Source organism: Oreochromis niloticus, linkage group LG23 (genome assembly GCF_001858045.2).
Source record: "Oreochromis niloticus isolate F11D_XX linkage group LG23, O_niloticus_UMD_NMBU, whole genome shotgun sequence".
NCBI lineage: Eukaryota > Metazoa > Chordata > Actinopteri > Cichliformes > Cichlidae > Oreochromis > Oreochromis niloticus.
Genome location: NC_031986.2, coordinates 6766329 through 6783299, shown reverse-complemented (window position 1 = coordinate 6783299; position 16971 = coordinate 6766329). Strand labels below are relative to the sequence as shown.

General features: G+C 41.6%; 1 protein-coding gene across 7 annotated transcripts in view; it reads right to left on the bottom strand.

Moving 5' to 3' along the window:
* The window catches only part of zranb3 (zinc finger, RAN-binding domain containing 3), a 118357-nt gene that overhangs the window by 59314 nt on the left and 42072 nt on the right, over nucleotides 1-16971 (bottom strand). For all 7 annotated transcript variants that reach the window (XM_003440915.5, XM_019351635.2, XM_005449978.4 and 4 more), the window contains 5 exons: nucleotides 15139-15258; nucleotides 9907-10026; nucleotides 9292-9471; nucleotides 8475-8648; nucleotides 6238-6685 (listed from right to left, as the gene is read on the bottom strand). In XM_003440915.5, coding sequence (XP_003440963.2) covers nucleotides 6238-6685; nucleotides 8475-8648; nucleotides 9292-9471; nucleotides 9907-10026; nucleotides 15139-15258 — 1042 coding nt within the window. The remainder of the gene's footprint in view (nucleotides 1-6237; nucleotides 6686-8474; nucleotides 8649-9291; nucleotides 9472-9906; nucleotides 10027-15138; nucleotides 15259-16971) is intronic.

The following is a 16971-nucleotide window of genomic DNA, read 5'->3' as shown; positions in this document are numbered from 1 at the left end:
GTGTCACACAATTTCCTACTTTTCTTAGTTAAACTTTAATCACATCCCTTCACAATATTTGTCAAACTTGAGGTGCGAAATGTAAGAAGACAGTAAGTTGTGAGTCTCGAGGACGCAGAGGGCTAATTAGTGATCTTGCCTCTCTGTGGCTTGTTTCTTCAAAAGGCCATCCCCTAGTCGGTTTCCTCAAATGCCATCTGAGTCTCTGGGCTCCTGGCCCCAGCGCTGCCCCTCTTCACTAACAAGCCGAGTGAGGCCGCAGAGAGACGGCTCAATTTGTGTTAAGCTGTCCCTGCCGAGGAAGATGTTAACGGGAAAATCCTGCCGGGCTGAGCCTCCACTTTACCAGTCAATCCCCCTTATTCTCCCCACCCATCAGGAGCCCATTATGTCTGTAGTGGTTTGATAAGGTTCCAAAATCGAGTCTCAAATCTAGAATGCCACGCAAAAGGATTCCAAAAGCATGTGTTCTGGCATGTGAGCTAACAGATGTAGTTAAATAAAAACAAGGAAATGCTCTGAATTTCTTCAGTTGGCAGGGCTCGGAAAAAACTGCAGCCAGTAACAGAACACCCATCAAACAAAAAGAAAGTAGCTGGTTCACATGCTGTACAATATCAGGCAGTTAAAGACTCAGCTGGACTTTGTTGTTAAATTCTGTAATTTGATTTTTTTTTTAAATAAATAAATAAAAAAATCAGCACATGGTTAGAGTGCTAGCTGAGAGGTACAGAGAGCCAGGAGATAACCAAATTGCCCTCTCCCTGTGTACATCTCTCACAGTAGGTGCTGAGAGACAAATTGCTGGTCTACCAGTGAAAGAGCTGAAGGACTGAACTGTGCCCACGCTCTAGGTCTAAAAAAAAGCTGCAAGCACAGGAACTCTACTAATTCACCTTGAAAATAGTTCAACAGAAGCTGCCTGGTCGTTTCCTGGTGCCAAAACAGCTATAGGAGACGATGCAGACGAACCCACCGGAGACACAAAACCCTGTCACAAGAAGGAGGTAATAATCCCTGACAGTTTGATTAAAACCAGGCCTGGATTACTGACGATACAGCACTACAGCGATTCAATTTGTATGCAATTAATATGACATGTTATTGTTTAGCACCTGGAATTAGGTAAATTCCCGTCTCTGTCAGACAGAACAGAACGTTTAATGGATTGAAAAGCCAAATGCCAACTTCAACATCACCAAAACATACATAAACATAAAAAACACAAACGTTAGCTGCTAATCTAACTGCTTTTAAATTTATTCATATAGTACCAAATAACAACAACAGTCACCTTAAAGCAATTAATATTCTAAGGTAAAGACCCTACGATACTACAGAGAAAAACCCAGCAATCACACAACCCACACAGTAAGCACTTGGCAACGGTGGGAAGGAAAAACTCCCTTTTAACAGGAAGAAACCTCCAGCAGAACCAGGCTCGGGGGGGGGGCTGCTATCTGCGGTGATTGGCTGGAGGAGAGGAAGACAAAACAAAACTGACTAAGCTTTTATCATAAGCTACCTGGCACCACAGGCTTAAATGGTTGGTGTGTGATTGGCAATTTGTAAGACTGGGTTTTGTTTTAGCTGCAATATAAACAGGCATATATATAATTTTCTCACATATTAGCCTGTCAACAATTGAGCTGGGGGTGTTAATTAGCTAACATTGCTAGCTAGGGCTCAAAAGGGGCTAAATGAACAAGCACTCATTTAATAAAAAAAAACACAGACTTTAAACTAGAGCAACTAAAAATGGGCTCCAAGTATTAATATGTAGAATACTGGAAGTAGAAGCTTTCTGCTATTTCTTTGTAGTCTATTGTAGTCAAAGTACTACTAACCAATCAAATTTGAGCAACTGAGTTTCGCACAAGACTCCATGTGGACAGGAAAAGATGGACTCCAAAATTGGATGAAACAATGGGTTAACATTAGATAAAATTTTAGCTTTTAATTACCTTGTCTTTTTAAAATTTAGCTGGATTTGTAAAAAGTTGGAGGGAACTGGAAGTCTGGATATCCACTCCTTACAGGGAGAGCTCCACAGAAGCCACTGAGCCTGGTTCTGCCAGACTTTTCTTCCTGTTAAAAGAGTTTTTCCTTCCCACTGTTGCCAAGTGCTTGCTCAGAGTGTGTTGTTTGATTGTTGGGGTTTCTCTGTATTACTTAAGGGGTCTTTTCCTCACAATATAACAGGCCTGTGGTTGTGATTTGGTGGTATATAAATTAAGATTGAATTGAAGTGATTTGTTTTAAGTTACAGGCACAGCACACCTAAGAAGTACAGCCGGTACAGCTCCTAATCACTGTGTGCTGCCCTTTGGCAAGCTTTTGGAAGTTAGTCATTCATAAAGTAGGCTTCTAGGAAGGGAGGGCTCAAAGAGAGAGCAGCTGAAACGACTTTTAAAACAGAAGAACAAAGAAGTTGCTCTGAGTTGATATAAAGTTGATATAAAAAGGGATTCTTTTGAACTGTCAATTATGCAAAACGAGTCTAGATGAGCCCGGGAATGAAAATCTAGAGCTGGAAGTTAGCATTAAATGTACCCTTTAAAATCTATAGTGACACTGATTATTTTAGTTGTGAAATTTAAAAGTGACAAACTTTCCCATTTTCAGCAGTAAATCTGCCACTGCAGCGTGATGTGCTAGAATATAAGAATTGACAGATGTAACCACAATAGCTAAAGAAACACAGGGCTCTGCAAAGGGTGGTAGCCAGGTTTTAAGCTCCCGTTTCTCCTGCTTCCCACATCTAGCATCAATACTTTCCACTGAACAATAAAAACCCCTTAAAATCTTATTCCTTCTTACTTCATGCATCTCCTTCTGTTACTTTCTGGTACATTTTATTCTGGTCCAAACGCCTCACGGTAAAACAGACCAATATCCCTTCTGTTTGCTCGCTGCTCTTCCTCTACAGCTGCTGGCTTGTTGTATTTTTGCCATTCTGTGAAAATACAGAGCAGAAGCCAAATGCCTCGGATACATCTTTGCCTTTACTTTAAATACAAAGCCCTGATGTCCTTGTATCATGTGTCAGTATTCTGTGATTCATAGCGTCCTGGCTTTCTTTATAGTCATTGTGAAAAATTGTTGCTCTTGAAGGGATAGCATTTCTCATGTCACACTACAGGCTTCGACCTGATTATTTTCTTACATTTCCACGAGCTGTGGATTGCAGTGCCAAGTTGAGAGATATCTCCATAAATACAGTTGTTATTTTTCAGCGCAGTCTGTCATTTACAAATTTAGCAGGTTGTTAAATTCCCTGTCTAGCAAGCTGACACGGCCTGCTGCTGTGAATGCAGAGTGGCGCTTGTGACAAAGAAGAGTGTGATTGCTGAATAGTTATCAAGCATCTGCTGCAGCTGAGCATGAAATGGGGGCTGAATTTTGTTAAAAAAAAAAAAAAAATGTGTGGGTGGGTGTTTTTATGCTGCTCAAAAGCTGAGGTACTGCTTGTTTGTTCTGTGTCTGTTTTAAGTGCACCAGCTTCACTTCCAATGGACCGAGCCGCAAACAGACCTTCAGCCAATATTTACTGTGTGCTTACACTCACTATAGAGCTTATATTATAATACAGAGACTTCAGAGTCATTAATGCAGTGTCAACCTTTTTCTTTAAACACACGCAGGGCTATAGTGTTAGGACTATATCGATGTCAACATTTTACAGAGTCCTAAAGTGCTATTAGGATGCTAAACTAGTTAGGTAACCTTAGATTTATGTAGAATGTAATCTACGGTTAGCGTGTTTCTAAAGTTTATCAAACAGACAGCCAAATGGTATCACCCATAATAGACTGTAGGTAAAAGATGGACAACAATGTTGCCATTTGTTTGAAAACTTTGACTTTGGTATTTTGGCTTTCGTTCTCTTGTAGCAAGGACAGGGTGCAGCAGGAATATGTTTGAAAACAGGGGACTGTGTAGCCACGCCCCAACTCATACCCACCTTTATTATCTATTTTACCCGCAGTGGGTCCATAATTTACAAAATACAGCAAAAACTAAAACAAAACCCGTCACTAGTAACATGTGGAATGATTTGACTGACGTCATAAAGCAGGTGAGAAGTAGCATCATTTTGCCATAGCCTTCCATACAATCAGATTTCATTTCGTAACCAGAGGAGTCGCCCCCTGCTGGCCATTAGAAAGTATGGCCAGCACTGGCCTTTTTCAGAGGCTGTGTCTATCTGTGATAAACAATCTATGGTGTCCTCCTGGGACTTTCTTTGTAGACCACTGTCCGCCATGGTTACAAAATGTAAAACCTAGAAAAGGCATAGATTGAATAAATGCGACACATGGTATTTAACAAATCCTGTTAACCCTGTAACGCCAAGAGTATCTCAATAAACACTACAGTTTCAAAGATGTTAATTTTTTTGCAATTATTTTACGGTTTAGGCATTACAAGGTTAATGGTACTTTTAAACTTAGTGAAACATCTAGCTTAGCTGTTCTCAAAGCTAACCGACTCCAGCTCCATATTTAGCTCACGAATACGAGGCTAACATCAAACATCACCTGTCTCTTGGTAAAAGCCCCAACAAGTGTTTTTTTTTCCTTTTCTTCTTCCACAAATTCTCAAATGTTTTCAGAGTGAAGGTGAAAAAAGCAAACCCCCTCACTGGAACAAAAAGGCTTTTCATGGTAGATGTGCTCTTTATAATTACTGTTCTCCAACTAATAATTTAAATTTCAACATCAACCCTGAAAGGCTTTATTTGACAGTATTGTACTCTGCTACCTCATCGAGCCGGCAGTCTGGAAGGCCAGAGGTTATGCTCACGTGGAATTACTTTTTTATGAGTCATCTGGATACATAACTACTCTGACACTGACATTAAACTGTGTCATTCATCAGCGTGCATTTTGCTCTGTTTCAAACATTTTAATAATTTTATGAAGTACCATAGTTAAAAACATGAATTGATTAAAATATACCTGCTACGCTCATTTTTAATTTCTTTATTTTATTCTTGGACTAGAGTAGCTTTTCATGACTGATAGATCAAAATAATCTTTTTTCATTGTGCTGGTCTTTGTTGGTACTCTGTGCTGGCTCACCTTAAACCTGCTCCTTTTGACTCACTGCTCTCGGCTGTGTGCCTACAACGACCATATTAGGGATGTCCACCCTCTTTGACATCATACAGATCCAAGAGTAGAAAAAAGTGTATACTAGCCATGGCTAACTGGGATTACTTTGCATAGAGTCTAACCTCATTATTTAACAGTATATATGAGGCATCAAATAAGGAGAAGAGTAATACGCCTCCTCTAAGTGCATCAAATACAGTCTGTGATCAGGCAGTGAAGTCTGTCTTTATAAAGCAATCGGTAAATGCTACCTCAACCTGCCATACACTAGGTTTTTTTTGACTAATGACTTATCTTTAGCTCATGCTCATATAAGGCTTTATTCAGCCAGGTTTGAGTGTGCATTAGCAAAAGTATTAAACTCATATTACCTCAGCATTACAGCTGTGAACTACATTCAAGTTTGGGGATTTTTAAAAAAATCATCTCTCAAACTGATTTGATGCATCTCAGACATCTAAAGAGCATGGACCTGCAGTCTGCCAGGTCATAACGACTTCCCTCCCCTCTTCTTTGCAAGATACAATCATAGGCTGTCAGAGATATCAGCTCGAGCCAGCTCAACTTTTCCCAACTTTGTGTGAGACGTTTGCAGCAATAGTAGGCGCCTGTTCGCTCTCTCTCTCAGCTTGACAGGTGAGAATTATACTGTGTCCTTGTCATCTGCAGAGAGAGAGAGAGAGGAGAGGGAGACAGACAATATTCTCTGAGCAGTGCTATTTCAGACTCTGGGAAGTCTGCCTCCATCTTTTGCTATCTCGCATCTCCATCTGGTGAAATCTGTAATGCTGTTCAAAAGTATTATGTCAACAGACTGCCACGATTGATATTGACAGGAAGGAAAATAAAGCAATGAATGGATTTCAGCTTCAGGTGCTTCATTTTAGACAAGAGATGATGGAAGCGCGTGCGTTTCCTTAATGAAATTCAGTTTGATTTGCAATCAGGTTTGTGAATTTAATTAAAAACAAAAATACACAACAGCAAAAATAAAGAAGAAGAAGAAGAAGAAGAAGGAGAAGAGGGACACACAGGCAGAAGCAAACAGGAGGTTGGGGGTGGGATTGGTGGGAGGAGGGGGGTATCGGATAATTGGATATTATTTGTTCCTTACTCTTACCTGAGCTGACAGCAGAGGTAGAGCGCGGGCACTCACACATCTCGCAGTACGGCAACAGGCTGCTGTTGGAGTAGGTGCAGGCCCCGCAGTCCCACACGGATGCAGGATCAGACTCAGACGGCTGAGACATTAGGGAGACCGCGCTGATCCCCCCCGCAGACGACCTGCGCTTTCCCCCCAATCGAGACGTGGAGCTCCGGTTGGGCTGCGGTGTCCGCAGCCTTTTCAGCTGGGGCGAGAAATCCCGATCAGGCGTTTTGGCGGTTTGGGAGCATGACTCCTCGTTCCCCTCCTCGCTGTTTTCTAAGTATACCCGGATGCCAGCTGGCATGGCAGCAGTCTCTGAGGAGACGGAGGGACTTTCTTCATCTTCTGTTCTCTTCCTCTTCGTCTTGCCAGCTTGCGGGGAGAAGAAGGAACGGATGTCGTGCTGCTTTTCTTTCTCAAACTAAAGCAAAAAATATAAAATAAATAATGAATAAAAATACAAGCTCAAGTCGTTTTGTGTCTCCGTAGCACCCAATTTTCAATCCACCTGTAAAGTGACAAAGCATCCCTGATACAAATCCTCCTTTTGTTTCCACCATCAAAGGCAGTCATTTGCATACAAAGCAACACCATGGTAACACACGTAACGATGATCAGAAACCCCATTTAATTCTTTACACATCAGTAATGTAAAAATACAATGCTACAAATACAAGATGTTCTAATGTTGATCACAAATTTTGTGCAGCTCTTTCAGTTTTCATAATTCATAAATCCATCACACTATAAAGTGTCTTCATTTTTCGTCTCGAGTCATCACAGTCATTAAATAATGATCCTAACAGTGCCATGTGTCTCTCCTTAAAAAAACAAGCGTTACACATTTTACCAATTTGGCTGCGACATTAAAACCACTGACAAGTGAAACTGAAACATTCTAAGATGTGACACAACACCCTGTTTCCACCAGCTGGAGCAGATTTTAGTCGCCAACAGTCAGAGAGGAGCACAGAGCTAACAGCTAAGGACATAACTGCTGGTAATGAGCGGACGACCTTACAAATGAACAACAAAGAGCAGCAAATATCTGCTCATAATGTGATTTTTCCAGAGACTGTTCCTCCAAATGTTTCACAATAAAAGAAGGGAAAGAAGGGGAAGGGTTTTGATGTGAAACTGAGACAAAGTGTGAGATAATAAAAGAACTTCCTCTCTGGACTTACTGGTTCATGTTCGCAAGATATTCCAGAATGAAATGGCCTTAGATGAACTTGTTCAGCCTCTAACTGAAAAATTAAATTAATTTGAACTTTTAAAAAATTAAATGTATTTAAATATATTTAAATATTTATGAGAATTAGGAATACAGTCTTTACACTCCACACACTACATGACTAGGCGTGAGCGTAGCTGGAGCTGGATTCATGGCAGTGGGATTCCCCAGTGGCCGTGGCCTATTTCAGAAGGTTTACAGACCTTGTCACACTGCAAACACTTTTCAGGACCTTGACAAAGAGTTCAAGGTGCTGACTTGGCCTCTAGATCTGAATGTGGTGGACCGTCTGTGAGGATGTCCCCATCTCGCAACATGCAGGATTTTAAGGATCTGTTGCTTAATGTCTGGGCTCCAGAGGACAAAGGTCAAAGGTCTCCGGGAGTCTGCACTTTAAAAGCTCAGAGTTCGTGCGGCAGTGAAAGCCTACACAATATTCGAGGTGTGGTTTCAATGTTGTGGCTGATCAGTAGTCTGAAACGTTTCCACATCTGTGCGCACGCTTTCGTTTTCTTTTACATTCTGACAATAATCACAGCAAACATGAAAATCTGCACACAGGACGCATTCATCCGATTCTTATAAACATTCACAGATCTGACTAAACACAAAGTTTCACAGCTTTCAAATGACAATGTTGCAACAAGAACTCCTTATGCAGCGATTTATTTACCGCCACCCAGACCACAGCTCTTGAGCTCCCAAGGTCCTCGTGCAGATTTCTTTATGATGGCAACGAGAAAAAGTAACTTTCTTTTCTCATATATCACATTATGCTTAGATATGGAGATACAGAGCAAGTGGTGGCATAGAGAGATGAGGAACAAACCAAACAGTAAGTGTGATGACTTTATATGAAATTAGACTCATTTATTATGAAAGCTCCTGTGGCTTTATACTCGATGGCTCGGCATGTCAGAGCTAATTTAAAGAGAGGAAGAAATAGATGTCTGGTGAAGATTTCCTGCTGACTCACATGAGTAAAGAAGACGTCAGTTTTGGCATTTCCTGCGCTTCCCTCTAGCGGCAGCAGCATCTCACTTGGCGTCCACGCGTTGGCAAAGTTGAGGAATTCCCATTTGTCCTTGTCGCCCTCGTCGGCCTTCAGATATTCCTTTCTTCCATTTAGAGTGCTGCCGGTCACCTTTTCCTGAAACACAAGGAACGTTCTGTTGTACCTTCACTTCACACTTAGGTCCACAAATTTATGAACAGTGACACATTTTTTGGTTGTTTTTTTTGTTTTTTTACAGTTTTGCTTCTTTACAGCACAAGAATAGATTTTAAACAAAACAAAAAGAAACTCAAGTGAACAGTTTAAGGAAAAGGGGTTTTCTCTTGGTTGGATGTAGTAAAGGAGTTTTCCCTTTAATCATGGAAAAGATCCTGCGATCATTCACCACTGTTGTCTTATGTTGACAAACAACTGGTCACCGAAAATGTGGTTAGTAAATATTTTTCAGAGCAAAAATCACATTTAAATTCATTCACAACTTCGTTTGTGATGATCAGTTTGGAAGCCAATCATTACCTGATGTGTAATCGAAATTTGGAGACAGAAATGTCCTGTACAGGAAGAGAAACTTCTGGATGACTCTTAAAACTTATCAGGCAGGGATCTTTAAGCAATATGCAAATGTTAGTATTGCCTCCATTAAAAACACTGAAGAGCCTAATCAGTACAAGAGCAGTAAGGGTGACTTTTCATTTAAATTTAATATGACATCAGTGAAATCATAAGCAGCTTTGCATAAATTTCTCCAACTTTGCTGCCATAATGTCACCCACAGTACCTTCCTGTTGAGCATGGACCACATGACGGTGTCAAAGGTGCCCTTGGCAATGAGATAATGCACGTTGACGGAGGACGTCTGCCCAATGCGGTGGGCACGATCTTCAGCCTGCTTGATGTGACCGGGGTTCCAGTAGAGCTCGGCAAACACCACGTGGCTGGCAGCGGTGAAGGTCAAACCCTGGAGAGGACACACACAAACACACACGCTACATATCTGTTTCAGAGTACCCAGTACAACCACCTCAAAAATGGAACAATCCAGTCCGATTGAATGAAATTTAATTTGTTGAAATTCTTTTTAATAGCAGAATATTATCAGCTAATTGCCATGTAAGTGCTTCAAGCACCCACTTCTTTTGATTGGAATGCATAACATTTCTGTACATATTTGGTCACTCAGAATAATTGAGGTCAATGAGTTTATTATTAAGACTAGAACACGTTTCCACCATTCATTTCTCTATGATACTATGATTCACAACGACCAGTACAAACCATAATTATCTCTAATATGCAAAATTGAGTCTATTTAGCCGATTTTCCAATTCACTGCAGGGTGTTTTATTTTCTTTATTATGATCAGGCATAGCCTGCTGGATAAGTGTGCAAGTACCTGTCCAGCTGCCTGGATGCTGAGGATGGCCACTCGGGTTTCTGGTTCACTCTGGAATTTGTGGACCAACTGGATTCGCTCTGATGACGGCACGCTGCCGTCGATTCGGATATAACCAGCCTGTCAGGGTGGAGTCGAGACAACGCAGCGTTTGATTTTCAAAGGAAAATTTAGATCACTAAAGGTGGCAGTTGAGCAACGTAAAATAATATAATAATACTCGATAGCTTTAAGGCAATAATCTTTCTAACCAGGAGACACAGCTCCAATCTCCAGCTGATGCACACAATTATTTTCACAAAGCTAAAGAAAAAAAGGAAAAAAGTTATCTGCACAGGACAAAGTGCTGCACAAAGTTTCCAACCAGGAGCAATTTAAGCTGAAAAATAAAGCCAGTTTGAAAGTACTGCAATTCTTCAAAAGTCCAGTTTAAGCAGGCTCAGAAAAAGAGTCAATCCCAAAAAGAGTCACAAGTTAAAATGACCAACTGTACAGGAAATATTAGCCTTTTTAGAGAACGGTACAAAAATAGGGGTTAGACAACAAGGCTTAGTTCGTCCACCAGGGGAGACTCGGCACAGGTTTGAGCATAAATGAGTAAATACTACACATAAGAACAGTTAGGAAGACCTCTTTATGTTTCGTGTGTGTGAAAGAAATGAATATCAAAGATGTATCAAAATATCAGTATTGGCTTTAAAAATCATTTAGCGATCGGGCTTAATCATTTAAGCCTGCTTTTCGGAAGCCACAATTAGCACCCATTTGAATCTTGTTTCAAAGCTAACGGGATGGTGACAGCCAAAACGCAAAACTAAAGGCTTTAAATCAGCAGAACAAACCACCAATGGATGCCAACATGTTGGCAACAATCACCTTTTGTACATAGTCTATGCTTATTATCCAGCACTCATACCTCGCTTCTTTATGCACATATATTAGTAAAAGAATCGGGCCAAAAACAGGACGAGATATGTGTTGTGAGGTTGTTGAAGAGAAATAAAGCTTCAAACTGAGAGGAATCGTATTGTTTGTCTGTAAAAAGGTGGTGCAGATTGGTGCTGGAACATTAAAGGAGTGTAGCATTTCATTAACCTGTATTCTAGGTTCCTGCAGACATTTCAATAAGAGAAATGTGAATGGATACACCATCAAAGACATCAGCAGGGGAGCTGCAATGAATTAAATAAAACGAGAACGCCGCTAATAACACAATATTTGGTAGCATAATGAAACACCAAACAAAGGGAGCGGGCGGCTGCCATGTTTATTAAACCTGAACTCGACCTTCACCGAGCCGCTGATGTGCTGCGGTGACCTCACTCTTTTGATTTGGGGCCATTTGTCCCGCGGAGCTGCGCGGTGGCCGACAGTAGGATAGCGTGTTCGCACTGTGGCGCTTCCGCGTGTGAATGTAACTGTAACTGCATTATTATGAAGGAGAACCGCGCTGAGAAAGAACACACAGATCTGTTTGACTTTTCCTGGAAAAATAAAGGTCAAATAAATGTGCTCACGGAGAACTAGCAGGGAAAAACAATATCTCAAGGCCATAAAACTGAGTTGTTTATTAGCTGGTGGGGGGAAAAAAAACATTGACGATAAAAACTTCCAACCAGTTCGACACCAGGTGAAGAATGAGAGCGTGCGGCGGAGAAAAAACAGTGACAACAGTGTAATTGGAGCACAGTCGCTTGTCCCTGCCAAGCTTCTCATCACAGTGCGTTGCTTGTCGTTCCTTTTTTAGCTCATTTCTGTTAATTAGTGAGTGCGAATGCACCACGGAGTGAGCGTCTCAAGGAGGAATGTGTTATCACACGTTGTACCGCTACATTACATTCAGCCGACACCTCCCCGACCTCAGTGACACGCACGCGCACGTGCGAGCACACATCCGCAAACACACATTTGAACTCCTTAGCAGGTTGCCGGCGCCGAGCTAAGAGATATCGTTTGCTTGTGATGACTTGAGAAGAACTTAGTTGTGGAAGTAAAGTTTACTTTCTACGAAAGCAAAAGAAGAGTTTCCTTCAAGAATTTGGACGGCTCGAAGCGTCTCAGTGTATAAACTAATTTGTTAATCATCCAAACGGTGCGGCTAAACATACCTTATAAGATGCAGAGTCACATAATTCACGACTAACATCTACTGTAAGTAAAAGCCCAACTGGCACAGCTCAGAGCTTAGTACCCTGTCGAAGGTAATCACAGCCATGAGAAGGATTTGACTTATAAACACAGCGGGACTATGGATGAAGGAATAAAACTTAAGCATGGGGCCAATTACCTCTGGTAAGCCAGGAAGTAGAAGTGAAATATGAATACAATCTACACATTTAGTACTTCCACGTTATACTTAATAAGCAACTGAGGTGTCTGCAGCCGGAAAAAAAAGTCAAAATCTTGAATGGAAATGACAGGAATGAGCATTTGTGCCAAAATGAAATATCAAGAATATAAAAACGGTGCTTTCACTTTTGCAAAGTGGCCCATGTGCTAAAATCACAAAAATTCAAGCTTGTTTTAAACTACTCAGAGCAACCAGATTGAAGCTTTTAGGAGAAGAAAGCCTCAGTGAACAGAAACCTTCCTGACCGACTGGTGGTGGCTGACAGAAAAAGTGTTGCGGAAAGGTTGTGACGTTAGGCTGAAAGCTGGATTTTACTGATATATGTTTTCCTGGTTTGTCTCCAATAATGCACAGACAGCAATGCAGAAAGAAGCCTGCTAGTAGAACATATACTGAAACCTATCAGTGACTGTTAAAGACACTTATACACACAACCTGCTGTTTTGGACCCATGATCCTCATTTCCAGACCCTCTCTTACTCTTGGACTCCACTAGAGCAGCTTTGCATGAATAACAGTTCAAAATAATCCTCATTGTTCTTACAGTGGATCTGTTTGCAGCTGCTTTCTTTTGACTGGCTCCTTCTCACAAACCGATTGTTTAAACAGCAGGTGGGTGGGGCTTCTGTCCCTAGAGCCCTTTCTGACATCATACAGTTCAAAGATGGAAAAAAACTGTTTGAAGCAGAGCATTTTAGAAAGCCCGAAGACAAACAGCTCACAGGGATTCCTTTGACATATGCTGACCTCATCACTTCAGCTGAGGTCAACATATTCGAAAAGGTTTTACACAGCGAGCGTATTGTAAAAATACAACAGTAAATTCAGAATTTTTTGGATGCAAATTTGTCGTTTAAGGTGTATACCCGATGCAAGCACTGCAATTTTGCAAAAAAATGTCCTCAAAAACCCCCCCCCCAGAGTTGCTCATGATGTTTTTAAACATACTGGATTTTCTGGATTCTGGGTTCACCCAGTTTTTCGGGAGAAGTCAGAAGCAGGGTGAATTTCATGGTTTGTTCCAGGAGTCGAAGCTGTATCACGACTGCTTTTGTACATATTTTGGGATGTCGGTGAGACAATTTGAACTCTGGTTGGGAACACATCTGAGGAGGCAGAGAAATCATTTTAGAGACCCAGCTGACCCCGAGCAGAGTCTCGCTGTGTGTCTGATTTCCATATCATTGTAAATTTAGTGCCAGTGTGCGTTTTGAGCTATGAGCAGACTTTCTGCCAAATGCAGTGGTCTGATTGACCAGATTTATTTATCCACATCCAAAAAAATCAAACTTTGGTCTGAAAAAATAAACGCCCCAAATTTATCCTGCGAAAGTACGTGGTTGGTGTGAATGGCTGCATTAAGGATTAGTCTGAAAAATATTTTAATGTATGAAGTATTGGTAAAACTTTTACACGTCCGGTGTGTAAAGGCTTTACACAGAACACAGAGAATTTAGTGGCTCCACAAGCTACCCTTTAGTCTTCAGTTTAATCCCATTCCTTTAATTCAGTGATTCAGTTACTTGGAATTTGAGAACATCTTTATTCCTGAAGTATAAAAGAAGAGAAATATGCTGGGGCAGTGTCTCAGGGCACTATGGAATAGTCCCCTACACATTACATGGCATCTGTCTGGTCACTGCATTTAGTTAAAGATGGACAGATAATAAAAACAACCCACTATATGTTTAAGTCATGGTTCTAGCTTGTGAACCAAAGCCTAACTTTATGTAAATACATTTTCCTTTTGAACTTAATTTCAGATGTAAATGATCATTTTAGAGCCAGTTGATTAAATACAGCTTCTTTTTTTTCCTGATATGCGCTGATGGCAGGGGGACATACGAGGAAATATGTCAGCTGTACTTCCTGATCCTTCTTTCTATCATTTATGGAAAATAGGTGCAAACCTGCCAAAGGAGTGTCTTATACAGCAGTAGTCTGGTGCAGCACATAATGAATTATGTTTAGCAAGCCAAAGTAAAAAAAATGGTGCTCAAAAGAGGAAGGGGAGAAAAGAGCAGGATGAGCGTGCTGTCGGGATGTGAGCAATGCTCTCCTCAAAGAGTGAGTAGTTTGTGTTCATGTTTTTGTCAAGGATTGAAACACTGTTACCACTTTATATTGAGAATGTGCACTCATACTGTAATATGTGTGGAATATATGTAGAAGCTGGTCTACTGGAAATGACTGCTGCGTTTTGGCTGACTTGAATACGGTATGAGTTTGTAGCATAACCTAAATAAATGTGCCTGTTCCCCCAACCGCTGGCTTTAGTGTCTGTCCATGGTGCTGATCAAAGCTGGAACAATGCTATTGATATTATTAATTCATTGCTATATGTTACTAATTTTCATATGTGTGTGTATATGTGTGTGGTGAGGGTGGGGATGTTGGGAGTCGGAGTTGCTTGCTTGGGTACAATATGGTGATAATGGGCCATATATATATATATGTTACATTGTAGGATGTTAATATGGGCATGCTGCCCTGTGCACAGGCTGTGTCAGAAACTACATGCTAATATACTCCTTACTGTGCTGAGTATATACCCAATAGCATGTGAGGTGCATACTGCTTCCTGGGGAATATTAGAGTATGGCTGGGGAGTTTGAGTGGAGGCCTGAGTGGGTCAGTGAGTTTGGAGCTAGCGTGTGAGATACGGAACAGTCTGCTCTGTATGGAGATTTCCAGGAGAAGCAGCAGCGTACTACAAAATTAATTATACTTGAACCTGAGCTAGCAGCTTTTAGAATTTCAAATAATTCACACACCTCTCGCAAGTGTTGCCACACATCCTACAGGCACCACCACAGCCGTTGCTTACTGCCGCTTTAACACATTTTAGAAACTCCAGTTGCCCGCAGAGTGCCCGAGGTTACCTTGGCCTCAATGACGGCCTCGGTGCAGGCCTGCAGCATGGTGAGGTGGTGGGCGAACACCAGGAACTTCAGCTGCTCTGCCTCCAGCATCATCTTAATGTAGTCCTTCACAGCTCCCGCCTGGCCACACACACACACACACACACACACACACACACACACACACACACACAGAAATAGACACAGATGAAAGAGAGCTACTGAATCCATCACTTCACCAGTCGACCACATACAGAGGAAGCGGCGAGATCAGTGAAGAAGTCAATTAATCACCGCGGCATCCTTTCCGTGTGATCGATTCTCTATTGAATGCCAGGGATCCAGACTTTAAAAGGAAAGAGCACACAGAGCGACTGGGGCGCATTTGTCAGCTCGGAGATACCAAGAGTCAAATCAATAACTCACAACTTGGCTTATGCTTGGTGTGTTTTTGGATTTCCTGTTTTTTAATTTCGGTCACAATAAGAAACAAGCAAAACTCACCTTTTCATACATGAACAGCCAGGATTTACAAAAAAATAATAAAATAAAGACCTTTTATGTCACATATTGCCAAAACTGATCTCACCAGCTGATACTGGCCTATCACTGGTATATATATCATACACTATGTGCAGATATTAATGGTATCATTTAGACAAAGTCAGATGATGGAGCAGCAATACTAACGGGTCTATAAACTGACAGTTTGAACTTTTATTGCCAGCTTTATTTAGGCTATAGCACTTTATTATTATCGCATTATTATTTCCTAATAATGTTACTATCATCAGGTATTTGACTGGGCTGATATTTTAGGAGATCTTATATGTGAACACATTCAGGACTTGCAAACACTCCTAAAAAGAATTATGACCTGTCAAAAGTGACAGCTGCAGCCTGGAATTAATGCAGGATGTAAAAGTTTTCTTACTGAAACTATTCCATTCTCAAGTTTTTGCTCATTTACTTTTTGCATAACCACATTTTTTTCCTCCTTCATGTCGGGCTTTTGATTTATGAAGTCAAATGGTAACAATGCTTAACCCCCCCCTAAAAACATCCCAGTCCAAGTTTAATGCACTTTTGTTTGTTTTCTGCTAAAGCCTCTGACCTTGATTGACGGTGTGAGTCTAACAACCTAAAAAGGAAGCGGCACAGTGAGGTAACTGTAGCCTGCAGGTATCTGTATCTATCATTTCACCGTGTGCTGGTGCCCAGCGATCACACTGTGATGGCTGTGGCCTGCTCCCCGCTACCTTCTGCAAGAGCTGTACGAGCGTGTCATTGAGCATCCGCACTCGGCTCATTTCAGAGCCCCGGGCCATAAAGCAGCCAAGAATAGCACCAACTAGTGAGAAATCCTGAGGTTTGAGTTGAGTCAAACAGAGCCCTTACTAGACGGTTTTTGGAGACAGGCCCTTTCTCTGTGGTGTGAAGCCCACCCTATAATCTCCACACCTCCTGCAAGCTGACAACCTCTGCAGCCATCACACACCTGATGCTCTGGTGGGAGAACCTCTGCTTTGCCTTGCTGATAATTAGCCGACGCGCCTGATAATGAATCTCTCCACCAGGCCTGCCCGACCCTGTTCTGATCTGGGGGGTCCTCATTACTGACGGCTCGGCTTCGCCGTCTTCCTTCCGCTGAGTTTAATTAGTGCACAAACTTCTCGGCTGTCTGAAGCGGCCCGTTAGCTTGCTTTAAAGTCCAGCATCAGAGCTGTCCTCTCTGGGTAATTGGGAGCAGATGCTTGGCGGGTAAAGCAACAAAAATACCCCAAAGGCGTTTGGCAGCATCGTCGCCAGGCGGACTGGCAGGCAGGCAGGGGCCATGATGCTTGTCAGAGTGAC